This window comes from Pongo abelii, chromosome 2 (genome assembly GCF_028885655.2).
Source record: "Pongo abelii isolate AG06213 chromosome 2, NHGRI_mPonAbe1-v2.0_pri, whole genome shotgun sequence".
Classification (NCBI taxonomy): Eukaryota; Metazoa; Chordata; class Mammalia; order Primates; family Hominidae; genus Pongo; species Pongo abelii.
Genome location: NC_085928.1, coordinates 6,212,349 through 6,227,906, shown reverse-complemented (window position 1 = coordinate 6,227,906; position 15,558 = coordinate 6,212,349). Strand labels below are relative to the sequence as shown.

General features: G+C 56.5%; 1 protein-coding gene across 2 annotated transcripts in view; it reads right to left on the bottom strand.

Moving 5' to 3' along the window:
• Positions 1–15,558, bottom strand: part of FBLN2 (fibulin 2) — a 92,089-nt gene that overhangs the window by 53,106 nt on the left and 23,425 nt on the right. For both annotated transcript variants that reach the window (XM_024244485.3, XM_024244484.3), the window contains exon 2: positions 13,468–14,811. In XM_024244485.3, the coding sequence (XP_024100253.1) occupies positions 13,468–14,770 (1,303 nt within the window). In that variant the 5' untranslated portion in view covers positions 14,771–14,811. The remainder of the gene's footprint in view (positions 1–13,467; positions 14,812–15,558) is intronic.

The following is a 15,558-nucleotide window of genomic DNA, read 5'->3' as shown; positions in this document are numbered from 1 at the left end:
CATGCCCCCACCAGCCAGGCAACCTCTGGCAGGACCCTTGGCCTCCCTGCTCCTGCATCTGGGCTCCAGGAGCCACACGGTGACAGATGAGGAATTGTGAGGTTGTCCTCCATCACTCACCCACCACCAACCCTGCCCCAACTGCCAGGTGGGCCAGCTTGGTGGGGAAGGGACAGAAGCACAGCCATTCTCTGATCAGTTTCCACCTCCAGCTTAGACCTGTGCCCTGAGCTCCATGCTCAAGTTCCCACCGCCAACATGGCATCTCTACCTGGGCATCTGAGCTCACTCTAACTCCTCCCGTGTGAGCACGTGAGGAGCACACAGAGATGAGCTTGAGGCTGCTCATCTCACGCCCATGCCTGTGTGGTGGCATTGTAGACAGTCTCTGATCCCCAACCACCACACCTGCATGGCCATCCTCCCCAAAGCCTACTGCCCACTCCCTATCTGCCCTAGACCCACCTTCCACCAGTCAGCCCTGCTCTTTGTTGAGGGAGGCTGGCCTGGAGGGTGGCATCCCGGGGTCCCCATACAGGCACAGTTGTCTCTACCTATGGCCACGGCTACTCCCTGGAGCCTCAGCTCTCACCAGTCTCCCCTGCAGGCCAGGGGTGGTGCTCCCACTGTTGCTGGTCCAGGTACTGCACAGTAACCTGCAGGTCCCTGCCCTCAGCCCTCCATGTAGCCTCGCCATGACACTGATCCCACCAGCTCTGACTCAGCTGGGATGGGAGGTCTGGGCAGAAAGAGCCTGGGTTGGAGTCAGGACTCCTGGGCCCCCATCCTCTGCGCCTGCAGAGCTCTCAGCCAGCTCCTCACCCAGCACTGGACCTCTGTATCATCCTAGTGGTGTCATGAGGGGTGGCAAAGGGAGAGTCCAAGTTATGGCAGCAAGCAGGTGCCTGTAGTGTACTTTGTGGGTGCTTTAAAAATATGTGAATGAATTGCTAATATTTACAAATTAGGAGCTGTCATATAAAGTTCCAGATCCCAGGCTTCTTGTAGAAAATCCAAAATTTCGGACCATGCCGGGCCTCCACGGCCCCAGGGCAACAGCAGGAGTGACTGCCCTTGTGTTCTAGGTACAGTCTCTGGTCCCCACGGCCCCCACTTTCCAACGAGCAGTTTCACTCCCAGACTCCTAGTGCTGCTTCTCCATCGTATGCATTCTAAAGGCCGGCTAGCCACAGTCGCTGGAGTAACAGCAGGGACCCTCATCCCTAAGGGTCTTCACCTTTGTGGTTCCCGTTGAATCCCTGGCACCCAAAGGGTGAGGGGGGCAGGCGAGAGGATGGGGCTGGAAGCAGGAGAGAAAGCCTCTCACTCCCTCTCTCCCCACTCCCCCGCCCCCAGGTTCTGGGCCCTCTGTGCCAGGCAGGCTTGCCTACCTGCTAATCCCACCATCATATATGGGGTCTATCACTGACCAAAACATCCTTATGTGGCCCTTGACTGTACTTGGAACCACAGTCCCACCAGGTCCATTGGCCTAGACCTTGACCAGGCAGGTACCAGGGAGAGGCCTGAGGGGTTGGGGCAGGGGGGCAAGTGCAGAGTCTGAGGCCTACCAGCTTGCCCTGGGCTCAGCTTTGCCCCTTGAGGGCCAGCCATCCAGACAGTCCTGAAGCCTCAGTCTGCCCACAACAGGGAAATGTCTGCTCACGCTGGGCAGCCAGGCAAACTCAAGGAGGCAGCAGGCAGGAGGTGGAAGTGCCCGGTGCAGAAGGCCAAGTCAGGGGTTGGCAAACATCTACTTCACTGGTTTCAGGAACCCCGGACAATTCACTTAACCTGTCTGGGCTTCAGTCACCTCGTCTACAAAATGGACATAATGTTGACATCCCCTCACAGGGGGGTCATGATACGTAATGGACTGATACGCGTCCAGTGATTAACACAGTGCCTGGCACATAATAAATGCTCCACTGATGCAGGGTGACCTGTGAGGGTGGTGAAGAGGGCCCCGCATGCAGACTCAGTAGAGGAGGGTGCCCCTCCCCTTGTCTGTGGGAAGCCAGCCTTGCAGCCAGGCTGTATGGCTGAAGGAGGGGTCTTGCAGCTCGGGCGTTTGCTGACGCAGTTGGCAGGGGCCGAAACAAGAGTGCAGCATAGGAGGGAGACAGCCAGTGAGGAACACGCTGCTGCACATCTGGAGGCAGCTGGAGTGGCAAACACAGCAGCTGAACGGCCCCTGCCCAACCCCGCCAGGCCTGGCTCCTCTGCTCTTTTGCCAGAGGGGACAACTTCTGGCCACCAGAAGATACACATCTACATCTGTTTGAAGAAACAAGAACACAAAGCCCTCTTCTTATCCCTCCCCCACCACCCTAGTTCCTGCAGAACCTCTGGCAGGAAGAGGCAGGGAGCCCACGGCCCGGCCTGGAGCAGCACTCTGTGCTGGCTGCCGTTAGCCCACCTGCTCCTTTCAGTAATCCTGAGACTAACAGGACCACCTCATTGTACAGATGCAGAAACTGAGGCTCAGAGACAGTGAGTTGCTTGCCTGAGGTAACACAGCCAGGAGTGGCAGAGGCAGGAATTCATTCTCTGAGGGCCAAAGCAGGCTCAATCTCACTGCAACTTGGCCCCAAGCCCACTTTCCCAGCATGGAGGTCTAGGAGTGGACAAGGGGGTGGAGGTCCCACCAGAGCCCCAGCCCACACAATTCTGATCTCAACCAGAAGCTTCCCCTCAAAGCCCTGGATGCTGCAGGCCAGAGGTCCTAGAGGCCCACAGCCTGGCCTAGCCTAGAGGAGGTGCTGGCAGGTAGAGGATGCTGACATTGCCCGCAGGGAAACTCGCAGCACAGATCCTGAACTCCAGCTCACTGAGGCCCCCAGGATTCCGGAAGGCTCAGGAGGCATGGTTCAGCCTCAGGAAAGCCGCATCTGCTGCCTTGGCCTGGGTGCGTGAACAGGATGCAGCCTACGGCTCGGAGGCCGCCACCCTCTCAGCAGGGCCTCAGGACTTGGAACCACAGCACCAGGGACGCCAGCCATGAGTGGAGCTCTGCTCTGTGGCAGGCCTCCCCGCACCTGGTGTCCACCACAGGCTTTCTTCCCATTGAGAACGTAGCTCTGGGAGGGAGCCATCACTAAGCCCCTTTCACAGATGAGAAACCTTGAGGCCCAGGACAGTTAAGCAATTTGCCTGAGGTCACACAGCTAGTGAGGGGTGAAGCCAGCCTCCAACCTGGGGAGCCCTGTGCCAGGACCCAAGCAGAAAATACAGAGATGCCTTTTATATCAACAGATCTGGGTTCAGAGCTGGGCTCAACACTTCCTCGCCCTAGGCCGTGGCCAGGCACAGGTTGACACCACGGTGGGAAGGGACTCATAATCCCTTTGCTGTAGGGTCACTATGGGAACTAAATGAGAGGAGGCACGTGAAGCACTGGCACGGGGTCTGGGGCTTGGTGCTCAGGCACGGGGGCACCCACTGAACTGACCGCCTGCTTTCTCCCCCTCCTTAATCCCCACCGTGGTAGCAGGACTCTGCAGTGACTCTCGTGGCCAGGAGCCTTGACGCTGGGCTGGCCTCCTGACTGGCTGACAACACAATGTGGCAAAAGCAGTGGCCCTGCTAGTTCTGAGCCCAGGTGCAAGAGTCTGTGGGTGTTGAGGTTTACGGCACGCGTACTATCTCAGCCTCCATGTCTGATTGGCCATCTAACTTAGATGATAAATTCCTGCTGTCTTTCCTCTACTTCAGCCCAGAAAGCTCCCTCCCCAAACCCACACCTGGCCTCCAGGCCAGTGGGATTCCAAAATAACACCTCCGTCCAGGAAAGGACTTTGCATTGGTTTGTTTCAAATCTCAGGCCTGCTTGCTTTAAAGTGCCCAACCACTACCAGACTTTCATGTTCCCCATCCTGGACCCCAATGAAAGCCAGTGCCCCAGGCCCACACCTCTCCCCACCCCCCACCCGCCGCCCCTGACTTCCCCGCGTGTGTGTGGCCCCCACGTGCGCCACGTATCCCCCAGGAAGTAATAAAATCTCAATCTCCATCTCAAGTCTATCTTAATCGTTGAAGGAGTGCTCTCCATCTTCAAGATCCTAAATTAAAACACCTGTGTGTTTCTAATCTTTCTCTTGGACCTCCGTTTCCACAATGAGAACACACCAGAGCTAACCAGCTGGAGAACACGTGGCACAGACATGCGCCATCCTGGCTGAGGCCATCCCGGACCAGCTAAGCTGCCAGGTGACCACAGACACACACTCAGGCCCAGCTGGTGTCAGCCACGCCTGGCCAGGTTAGCAGGACTGCCCAACTGGCCCGTGGACTTGGGAGCAATAATAAATGTGCACTGCGTGTGCTACGGAGGAGCTGTGGTTGCCTCACTTGCATTCCTGTGACAATGGGTAATTTATACATGGCCGAGGTGTGTCTAAGGAGGAAAGACTAACATTGGTTTAGCGAGAATGGCAGGAAGGCCACCCCACAGCAGTGTTGGTGGGAGTGTGACCAGTGAGACTCACTGGGGAACCCTCAGATGAGGTGGGTGGAGAGCTACGCACACACAAACTAAAACCACCAGGAGAGGCTGCTCCCCACGTCTCAGACTGGCAAAGTCCAGAACCTGCTTAATTTCCTCTTTAGCGCTTTCACCATCTAACGTGCCAAATTTCAGATGTTCATTTTGTTGACTGTGTGAATCCCCACCCCACGACTGGCAGCTCCAGTCTTGTCTGTTTTGCTCACCCTGTCTCCCCAGCACCTGCAACGGTGAGAGAGGCACTCAATAAATATTTGTCACATGAATAGAACAAGGAAAGAGACATTCTTATGACTGCAGGTGTAACTAAAATCCAGTACACCCTCCAGGGCGAACAAGTGAACTACATCTACCAGGGCTATAAAAATACATCCATATGAAAAAAAAAATACATCCATATCTCCTAGAGCTGAGCCAGCCAGCACCTCTCAACAGAAATGCACAGGCATAAGGACCAGAAGCCTGGCAGAGAAAGCTCATGGCCTCCGCTGGAAACAACCCGATGCCCCCAGCCGGGGAACAACAAGCTAGGCAGGGCTGATCCCTACAATGGAACACTACGCAACAATCAAAAAGACCCCCTGCCGATACACGCAATGGCACGGTCTGTTCATTTATAAAAGTTTAAGAGCAGGAAAATTAACCTCTGCCATTAGAAGTCAAGAGAGATGGTTTCCTAGGAGGGGCACAAAGGAGGCTTCCTAGGGCCTGGTCTTGTCTCATGATCTGAGGGTCAGCTCCACAGGTGTGTTCACTTGTGAAAATTCATTTGAGTTGTGTGCTTCTGACAGGTTCTAGTGGTTACGTGTCAATGAACAGCGTACAAAGAAAAAAAGCACAGACACATTGACCTCACAATTCCACACTGGGGCATGGTGTAGAGATGCTCACAGCAGCATCGCTTTTTAAGAGCAAAAGACTGGAACCAACCTGAATATCCATCAGTAAGGGAACTAGTAAATCAAAGATGGGGTCTGCATGCTGTGGGGCACCACGGCCGTCAAACACAGAAAGGGGACTTTCCATGCAGTGACAGGGAAAAGCTCCAAGATCCATTGTTATTTGAAAAAGGCATAGAACAGAACGCTGTGCATCCTATGTTAGTGCTTGTGAAAAATACGTGCACACACCTACATGCTTGTAGTTGCACTGACCAGTGGTTCTCAAGTGTGGTCCTGGCCCCATAGGGTCTCCAAGGTCCTTCAGGGATCCATAAGGTCAAAATTATGTTTGTCATAACATTAGGACATCGGTTGCCTTCTTCATACACTCTCCCCCAGAGCACAGTGTATAGTGGAGTTCTCCGGAGACTACATGACAGTGTGATGATGTCATCACTTTGAGGCTAATGGGATGTGTGCTTGTGTATTCTAGAAGTTTCTAGAGCAATCTCATGAACACATGCTCAGAATCATTAGTCATCAGGGAATTGCAATCTAAACCACGATGAGATGCTATTTCATACACACTGGGATGGCTATAACAACTGGTGAGGATGTGGAGAAACTGGAACCCTTGTGCACTGCCGGTGGGAATATAAAATGGTGCAGTCGCTTTGGAAAACAGTCTGATAGTTCTTTTTGAGACAGAGTTTCACTCTTGCTGCCCAGGCTGGAGTGCAATGGCGCGATCGTGGCTCACCACAACCTCTGCCTCCTAGGTTCAAGCGATTCTCCTGCCTCAACCTCCCGAGCAGCTGGGATTATAGGCATGCGCCACCACGCCTGGCTAATTTTTTATTTTTAGTAGAAACGGGGTTTCTCCATGTTGGTCAGGCTGGTCTTGAACTCCCAACCTCAGGCGATCTGTCTGCCTCAGCCTCCCAAAGTGCTGGGATTACAGGCATGAGCCACCGCGCCCAGCCTCAGTCTGGTAGTTCTTCTAAGGGTTAAACACAGAGTTACCATGTGGCCCAGCAATGCCACTCCTAGATATGTTCCCAAGATGAATGAAAACATGTGTCCATATAAAAACTTACACATGAATATATATAGCTGCATTATTCATAATACTGGGAAGCTGGAAGAATAATGTCCATCAACAGATGAACAGATTTTTGAAATGTGGTATATTCATACAACATTATTCAACCACGAAAAGGAATTAATGACACATGCTACCACATGAAATGGACCCTGAAAATATTGTGCTAAGTGAAAGAGTCACATACAAGAAACCACATAGTGCATGATTCCCAGAGAGTCCAGGGGTATCCAGAATATGCAAATCCATAAGACTCAGAAGGAAGATTCCTGGCTACCGGGGACTGGGAGAAAGAGGGAATGGAAAGTGACTGCCACAGGATGTGGGTGTCTTTCTGGAGTGATGACAATGCTCTGAGATTAGATTCTGGCGATGTCTGCACAACTCTGAATCTACTAAAACCCACTAGATTCTGCTCCCTCAAGGTGGGGACTTTATGATGTGCAAATAATATCTCAATAAAGTGGTTTTATTTGCATAAACTAACAGAGTTAGTTTTAAAAATTAAAATAAATAAACCCACCACTGGCCTAGCCTTGGCCCCAGACCCTCAAAATGGGTTGGGTCCGGCTGTGAAATGCAAGCTTTTTGCCCAGGCAGGCAAACACAGGGAGCACCCAGCTACCAGCCACCCAGACCCACTTGTACCTCTAGGTCCCCAGGGGAACCACAAGCCCTCCTCCTCCACTGGGAGACTGGGGCCCCCTGCTACAGCCCCAAGATGACAGTTTTCTCTTCCGTGAAATGAGATGTCCACGCAGAATATCTCCAGGTTGCCACAGGGTGAAACTTGCTGCTTCTGACAGATGCCCCTGAGCAGAGGGCCTGAACCCAGCTGCCAGCCAGGGCTGGTGGCAATGAGACCTGGGGAGCTGGCCTGGAGGGGACTAAAGCAAATGCAGGGCACCTGTCCAGCCGCAGAGCTCTGTGGACCCGGGGCAGCCACCCGCTCCCATCCTCTCCAGCAGAGCCTCTATGCACAGCCGTGCTCTGGGTCTCTGTATTGACAACAGAGGATGTGTTCCCTTTTAGGAGCTCCTTGTGAGGGCCCTGTACCAACTCTGCCACTCTTCCTGGCCAGGGATCCTGTTAACACATAAGTTGGCTGGTGTCACGCCTCTGCTCAACACCCTGCTGTAGCTCTCACCTCAGAGTAGAAGCCAAAGTCCTCATGGTGGCCACAGGCCCTGGACAGCCTGCCCCAGTGACCTCCCAGATCTCCTATCCCCCTCCCTCTCCCCCACTTATCTCGGCTCCACTGGCCTCCTGTCCAGGCACCTTCCTGCCCTGGGGCCTTTGCACTTGCTGCTCCCTCTTTCAGGTGTACGAGTGGCTCGCTCCTCCCCTCCTTTCAGCTCTCTGCTCAAGTCACCGCCCCAGGGAGGACTCCCCTGTCCACCCACCCTTCCTCTCACTGTGCTTTTTTTTTCTTTTTTTTTTGAGATGGAGTCTGGCTCTGTCACCCAGGTCGGAGTGCGGTGGCGCAATCTCGGCTCACTGCAACCTCTGCCTCCTGGGTTCAAGCGATTCTCCCGCCTCAGCCTCCTGAGTAGCTGGGATTACAGGCGCCCGCCACCACACCCCGCTAATTTTTGTATTTTTAGGAGAGACAGGGGTTTCACCATGTTGGCCAGGATGGTCTTGAACTCCTGACCTCAGGTGATCCATCCACCCACCTCGGCCTCCCAAAGTGCTGGGATTACAGGTGTGAGCCGCCTCACCTTGCTTTAATTTCTCTTAGCAATACCTGACATTACAGCAGATAATTCCCATAGACTTGTTTACTGTTTTCTTCCCCAACAGAATGTCAGCACTGTGAGGTGAGGGTGGAGACCATACCTCTCATATTCTCTGCAGAGCCTAAGGGCCTCTAGCAGGGCCTGCACACAGTTGGAGCTCTATAAATATTGGGTGGATAAATGAGTGAACCGGGGGGGGACCCCCTGACCACCCTTTCGCTCAGTAATTCCTCCTCACCCTAGTTCTCCTGCCATCCTCTAAGCATTCCGAACTGTCTTCCCTCTGTTCCAAGCATTTGCTTACACTGTTCCTGGCCAGCTCAGATAGCACCTCCCATGGGAAGCCTTCCTGAATCTTTGTGCCTTCGCTCAGCTCCCTCCCCCAGCTCCAGCTCTACTTTCTTCCTGTCTCCCTTCTGAGGTTTCTAGAGATCTGTCCCCACAGCTGGATGCCTGTGTCTTGTTCAATCCCATATCATTTACTCTACAGCCTTCATCAGGTGTCAGCTCTGAGCATGTCCTGGCGCCCCTAGGAAGGCAGAGATGAACAAGTATGGACTTGGTTCACAGACTGGGGGCTGTGAGGAAGAGAGACCTGTGTGATATCTGGGAAGGCTTCCTGAAGGAGGGGGCATGAGGGACCCTGCAGTGTCAGCAGTGTTCCCATCTACTCATTCTGCTGCCCATAGCTGTGGCCCTGGGCAAGGCTCTTAACCAGCTTGGATCCTGTTTTCCCATCTCCCAAGTCCTCCCACAGCACTTGCTGGGCATGGACCATGTGCAAAGCCCATGCACATGCAACGAGGGTGAAACTGGGGTCTCTGTGGGTTCCTCCAGGCCCACTGGCTGCCACCCCTGCCAACTCTGCTTCCAGCCTGCTTACGGTGGGTAGGGCACAGAACTCGCCCTCACTGAGCACCTCCTGGGTGCCCGGCTCTTGTTTCTGGGATATGATCCTCGCAACAAGCTGGGGAGGTATGCTCCATCTCCCTATTCTCAGCAGAGCACGGTCCAAGAGGTGTGGCTAGCAGCACCAGGTCACAGGCGGGAGGTAGTGGGCTGGGATGGGGGAGGTGGGGAGCGTGCATGTTGTGGGTGGAGTGTGTAATGAAGTGCACGTGTGCCAGGGAGGGCATGCAGCCAGGCTCAGGAGCGTGGTGCATGCAGTGCAGCTTCCAGCGTTTCTGAAATAGAAGCAGCACCACCCCTGGCCCCCAATCCTGCCTCTTGATGCCCGAGGCCTCTCTGTGGTCTGGGCCGTGGGATCCTGGAGAGCAGCTTTGTTAACAGGAGCCCCAGTTTTCCCCTCTGCCCTGAGCTTTCTCAAATAGATTTTTGGGTGTGGGCTTTGATGAGGCCTGCTGGCTGTTAGGCCCCAAACTGAGTCCCCCTTATCTTGTCTGATGGCTGATCTGGCAGGGGACCCAGCAAAGGCAAAGGCCCAGAGACCAGAATTAGGGCAGGGACAGGCAGCTGCAGCTTTTGGTGTGCAGGGAATGGAAGGTTTAAGGACCCAGGGGTAGAGGATGAATTCAAAGGGGACCCGGAAGCTCAGTCCTGGCCAGATAAACATCCACACCCGCACCCCACCTCTCACCCTTCTGCCCACCCATGGCCCACTTGTCATCACCAATTCATGGGCTCTGGCTCCACAAACCACAGAATTTGAGCATGTGGCTTATGGTTTTGTGCCTCAGTTTTTCCATCTGTAAGCAGCAGGGAAGTCCCTGCATCATGGGGCTGCTTTGAGGATTAAATGAGCTAATTCGTATCCAACGCTCAGCTGAGGACTTGCTGAGCAATTAGAAATGTGACGATGATTAGTCACCATCTGTCCTCAGCCCACCCGCTGATATCTTCAACAGATACTCACAGAGCACCCTCACTGAGCCAAGGCTGCGACAGTGAGCACGGCAGACGCAACCTCGCCCTCGTTTAGAGTCTAATGGGGGAGGAGGGCGTTACAGGGATGTACACAGGCAGGTTTACCCTGGTCACCGCCATGTGCACGCAGCGTGGGAGGGGTGGGAGATGGAAGCCCAGCGGGTGGGGGATCGGGCTGCCCAACTGAGCCTCTTGGGGGAAGTGGGGTTTGGGCCTTAGAGCCCCTGGCTGCTGTTGCTGGGGAAGGCCTTGGGGGATCTAGATGATAGAGCAGCCCTTGGTGAGGAGAAGCTGGGGAGGTGGCTTCGCCCTGCTCAGCCCTGGGCCCTGCAGAAAGGGAGGTAATGGGGCCGGAAGTGACCCCTCCAGCCACGTTGCCATGGCAGCCCTGGGGCCTAGAGAAGGGGTTTCCAGCCAGTGCCCCAGGCCTGGCTGGGCTGGGGGGTCCTGTCTTTGAGCTGGAGCCCTGCCAGGGATCCAGACTGCCTGGGCCAGGCGGTCCCTGCCTCTGAGCATGTCCAGATGTGGCCTAATGGAAGCCACATGCCCGGCTCCCTGGGCTGGGAAGAAGGGGTCCGACGTCTGTTGTCACTCAAGGGGCTTTGTGAGGGCGGCTTTTCCCGCAGGGCTGGCACAATGGAGGGCCGCATGGAGGAACCCTCGGGCAGGGCGGCCCTCAGGAGGTCGGAGGTTCCCAGAGCAGCTGGGGGCAGCCCCTGACCTGCAGAAGGCCTCTCAGCACAGCCTGTGGCCCCAGGAATGCATGGCAGGAAAGGGGCCCCTTCCTCAGGACCTCACACAAGCAGGTTCTGCAGGGCAGGAGTATCTGAATGCTGTGATGCTCTGGCTAACAGGGAAACCCTAAAACTCAAATGACTGCTGCTGTCCACTGCAGACACCCCCCAATGCGGTGACTCTGTTAGGCACCGTGCTCAGCGCTCTGTGATTACTGAGCCGCGTAGTCCTCACAACAGCCTTCTTAGTTTACAGGAGTGGAGAGTGGGCTACAGGGAGCTCGGGCCACCGCCTGTGGACACAACGGCAGAAAGTGGTGGAAGCAGGCTTCTCTACTGCCTTCTTCAGCTCTTTAACCTCTGACAGTGGTTCTTTTTTTTTTTTTTTTTTTTTTTTTTGAGTTTCACTCTTGTCGCCCAGGCTGGAGTGCAATGGCACAATCTTGGCTTACTGCAACCTCTGCCTCTCAGGTGGTGATTCTCCTGCCTCAGCCGCCCAAGTAGCTAGGATTGCAGGCACCTGTCACCACGCCAGACTAATTTTGTATTTTTAGTAGATTTGGGGTTTCACCATGTTGGCCAGGCTGGTCTCAAACTCCTGACCTCTGGTGATCCACCTACCTCGGCCTCCCAAAGTGCTGGGATTACAGGCGTGAGCCACCACGCCCAGCCCACCCTCTGACAGTGGCTTCTGAGTGCCCAGCATGTGCACAGGAGCCGGTAAGATGCTGAATGTACAGGGTTAAGCAAAACCCAGCAGAGACCCTGACCTTGGGGAGCTTGGGGCTTTGAGGAGTAGATAAAGACCCCAGCAGTCACAGAGGTGTGATGTTCTGAGCAGTGATATAAGCTGAGGAGTAAAGTGGTGAGCCTCACTCAGGGGATCTGACTCCTCCTGGGGGTCAGGGAAGGCTCCCTGGAGGGAGCCTTGAGCTTCCACTTGAGCTGCAATGTGGAGGATGAGGTGATAAGTGGGCAGTGGTGAGAAGGGGGTGCTCCAGGCAGGGGAAACAGCACATGCAAAGGCCCCGTAGCCAGAGGGAATTGAACTTGATTGAAAGGAAGCTCTGACTGGTGTGAGAAGAGGCTGGGGAGGGGCAGGAGGGAGCCATATAGGGCAGAGGGTGGCATGATCTGATTTGTGTTTGAGGCGCTCCCCCCAGGTGTAGGGCTGTCCCCTCTCAAACTGAGGGAGCTCTGGGCCTTTCCAATGTCCATGGGTCTGTGAGGCCCCCAGATTCCCCAGGCTGTGGCAGCATAGGGTTATCTGCCCAGATTAACCTGTTTGCTAGAGGACTCCTGAAGCCTCTCTTCTCCAGTGTTGGCCACGGGGGTTTCAAACCTGCGTGGGGTCTTAGGAGCATCACCCCAGGTCCCCATGGAAGCTAGACCAGGTTTCTGGATCTGCAAGCCCCCAGCTGATGTGACAGAATCACCCTCTGCAGGAGTTCAAGGCTCCTAAACAGGAAGGGGTCAGCCTTGTGGGGGCTGTGGCCCCTGTTTAGCAGCAGAGCCCTTTGAGGACGGTTCTTAGATAGGCTCAGCGGACCATTCCCCTTCTCACCACAGCTCATGGGGTCTTCAAATGGGGTGTCTAACTGTGCGGGGCTATGGAGGACCTGCTGGGAGCAGGCATGGATGGGCAAGAAGAGGCCTGGGCCGCCTACCAGCCTCTGCACAGCCTCGGGCTGGTCCCCATCTGAAGCCTGGGTGCCCTGGTCCTGGCTGCCTGCTCTGATGTGCCTGATGGAGTGTGTTGAACGCTGTGTCAGGTGGCTTGGAGGATATAGGGTCAGGAGCGCAGGCTCCAGGGCCTTCCAGGCCCACTGCTCACTGGTTGTGTGACCTGAGCCTCCAGCACCACCCTTGAGCCCCAGTTGCCTCACTGGTGAAACAGCCTACATGGTTGTAAACACTCGGTGCTGCTGGAAGGACTGATGGGAAGCTGCCTGACCAGCTCGGAGAGGGGCCTCCATGGAGTGAGGGTACAGCTGATGTGGCCCCACCACCTCCACTGGCCCAGCACGGCCAGCGCCCCTGCTCAAATGGCCCACCCACCTCACCTCTGTCCACGAGTTCACTTCTTTCTACAACACAGGCTTGTGAGATTAGAATTTGCTGCAGACACTTAGAAATGGGAAGATGTCACATAAAATTCAGCTTTCTGGCTGACATTTGTTGAAAAATTGGCAGAGGTGGCCATGCTAGGCTCCTAGACCACAGGCCAGCCACCGGGGCAGCTGAGAAGAGACCGCCCTTCGCATTTCCTGCCAGGACACGTGGGGGCCTACCGGGCTGAGGCAGGAACCCTCCTCAGGGCCCCCAGCTCTGCAGATGTGCACCTTCTGGACCCTTGACCACTACCGCAGCCCTACCAGGGGGCCCAGCACCTCCCACAACAGGAACCCCACTCCCACCCACCCACCCCATCCCAAGAACTGGGCCTGGGAGAAGGTGCACTCTCACAGCCTCCTGCCCACACCAAGGGCCTGGGCTGGCCGCCCTAGGCCTGGCCCCACAGTCCAGCATCCCCAGCCCCAGGCAGAGACCAGGGGCAATGGCCAGAGCCCAAGGCTGCCCTTCCCACACAAAGTGCCCTGAAGAAACCAGGACAGGGTCTTACCTTCAGGGCTACTTCTGGGGACAGAATGGACAGAGTTGGGGTCTGTGTCCTCCTTCACGTGGGAATGGGGCAGAACTTGCGGCTTCCTGGGCACTTCCCGGGTGGGTGGGATCCAGGCTGCATCAGGCAGTGGTGTGGATAGGATGGTGTGGGGGCTGGGCTTGACTGGGTCCCTGGGAGAGCCAGGCATGGCCTGAGTCGGGACGAGAGCGGCCTTGCCCAGGCCCGGTGCAGGCGTCGCGCCCTCCAGCCCAGTGCTGCGGGACGTGGCTTGGGCATCCGGGATGAGGTTCTCTTCAGGCCTTGCCCCAGCTTCTGCCCTTGCCCCGGCTTCTGCCCTCTCCTCCTGGATGGGAAGACTGGGTCCAGCTGGGGCTGTAGTGGGCAGCCCATCCAGCCCCCTGTGGCCACCTGCTGCCAGCTGCTCAGTGACAGCCATTTCCTCTCTCTCCTCCTCCTCCTCTTCCTCCTCACTGTCCTCGGTCACTCTCCTAGCTTTGGCCTGCACTGGGGCTGGGGGACCCAGGGCAGCAGCCGCTGTGGGCCTGGGGAGGGCAACTGGCCAGGGGGGTGCCTGGATGGTGGACAGTGGCTGACTCCCACCTTCCAGAGCAGCTGGGGGGCCCCCTGCGCCTGCCTGGACTGCACCTGCCTGGCCCTCGCCCCCCAGGGCTGCTGCTGCTTCCACCTCGGCCACCTCTTGGTCATAGCTGTAGGGGTCTTCGTAGTGTCGCTCGGGGTCACCCTCCTCGGCATCTGAGAAGTTCCCGTGGCAACCGGGGAGCTGGTAGCAGATGAGCTCTCCACCGGCATCAGGGCAGTGGCAGGCCCGGCAGGGCGGCAGGTGAACAGTGTGGCCAGCGGCGTACTTGCGGCCTGCGTGGACGCAGCCCACCTGGCCGCACTGTGGGCAGCTGTCAGCCACCACTACAGCCTCGATGCAGTTGGGCGGCAGCTCCGGGCACAGCATGAACTGGCAGCTGATCTTGCCGCCGCCTGGTGGGCAGGAGCACTCAGTGCTGCCGAAGTCCACAAAATAGGACTGACCGGCGGGCACGCGGCCACGCACGAAGCCACCCTGTAGGCAGTCGTAGTACTGGTAGCCCTCGCAGGCGCAGCCCTGCTGCACACACGTGGCGCAGCAGGCACCCGGCTCCAGCGCCTCTTCAATGCAGTTCTCCAGCGGCGGGCACTCCACGCCCGTGCAGTCCTGCCGAGGGGCAGCTGCAGCCACGCTGGGACCCAGGGCCAGGGCCAGGCCCAGAGCAAGCCAGGCTCCTGCAGGCTCCCAGAGCAGCATCATGGTCCAGACCAGCCCAGGACGGTCCCCTCTCCTGCAAGACCCTGGGGGAATCAGAAAGGAAGCCTGTCAGTACTGGGTGTGCATACACAGACAGGGTGCACACCGGCACGCACGCGGGCAGGGGGCCCAGCCTCAGCCACCTCACATGCATGCTGTCATCCCCAGGAGCACACTAAGGACTGCCTCCCACACACACACAGGCTCTGCCACACATGGTGCAGATCACAGACAGGTGAGTGTGCAGTCGCTGGGTGCCACAGGTATTGACCTGGAGTCGCTGACAGCCCCACATGTGTTTGCTGGGCCACTCGATCCTCCATCCTCACCTGCATTCTGAGGCAGGTCCTCTGAGTGAGCCCTCGTGCCCACACACACGCATGCACGGCCCCACACCCACTCGGTCACACTCACCAGGACATGTCAGGCAACATGCCCCATAATCCTCCATGCAGTTACACACGCTGTCTCACCCACAGCATGCCCACGTGCCAGTACATACCCTGGGCGGTCTCACACACACAGTCCCACGCACACACCCGACCAATCCCTCCCCCCAGATCCCTGACTCAGTCCCCAGCCACGCACCACAGCTGCTGGCCAGAAAATACGGTCAGTGGGGAAATGCTGGGCAAGAACAAGACCCCCACTACAGCCCCAGCCTGCAGACTCTAGGACTCAGGAACACCCCTCTGAGACCCTCGGGACTGCAGGCTTAGCCCCAGGGGACGCTCCTGTCCCCCTCCCCAGTAGCACTGGCAAATACATCCTGATGCCTTGCTGTCCCTAAC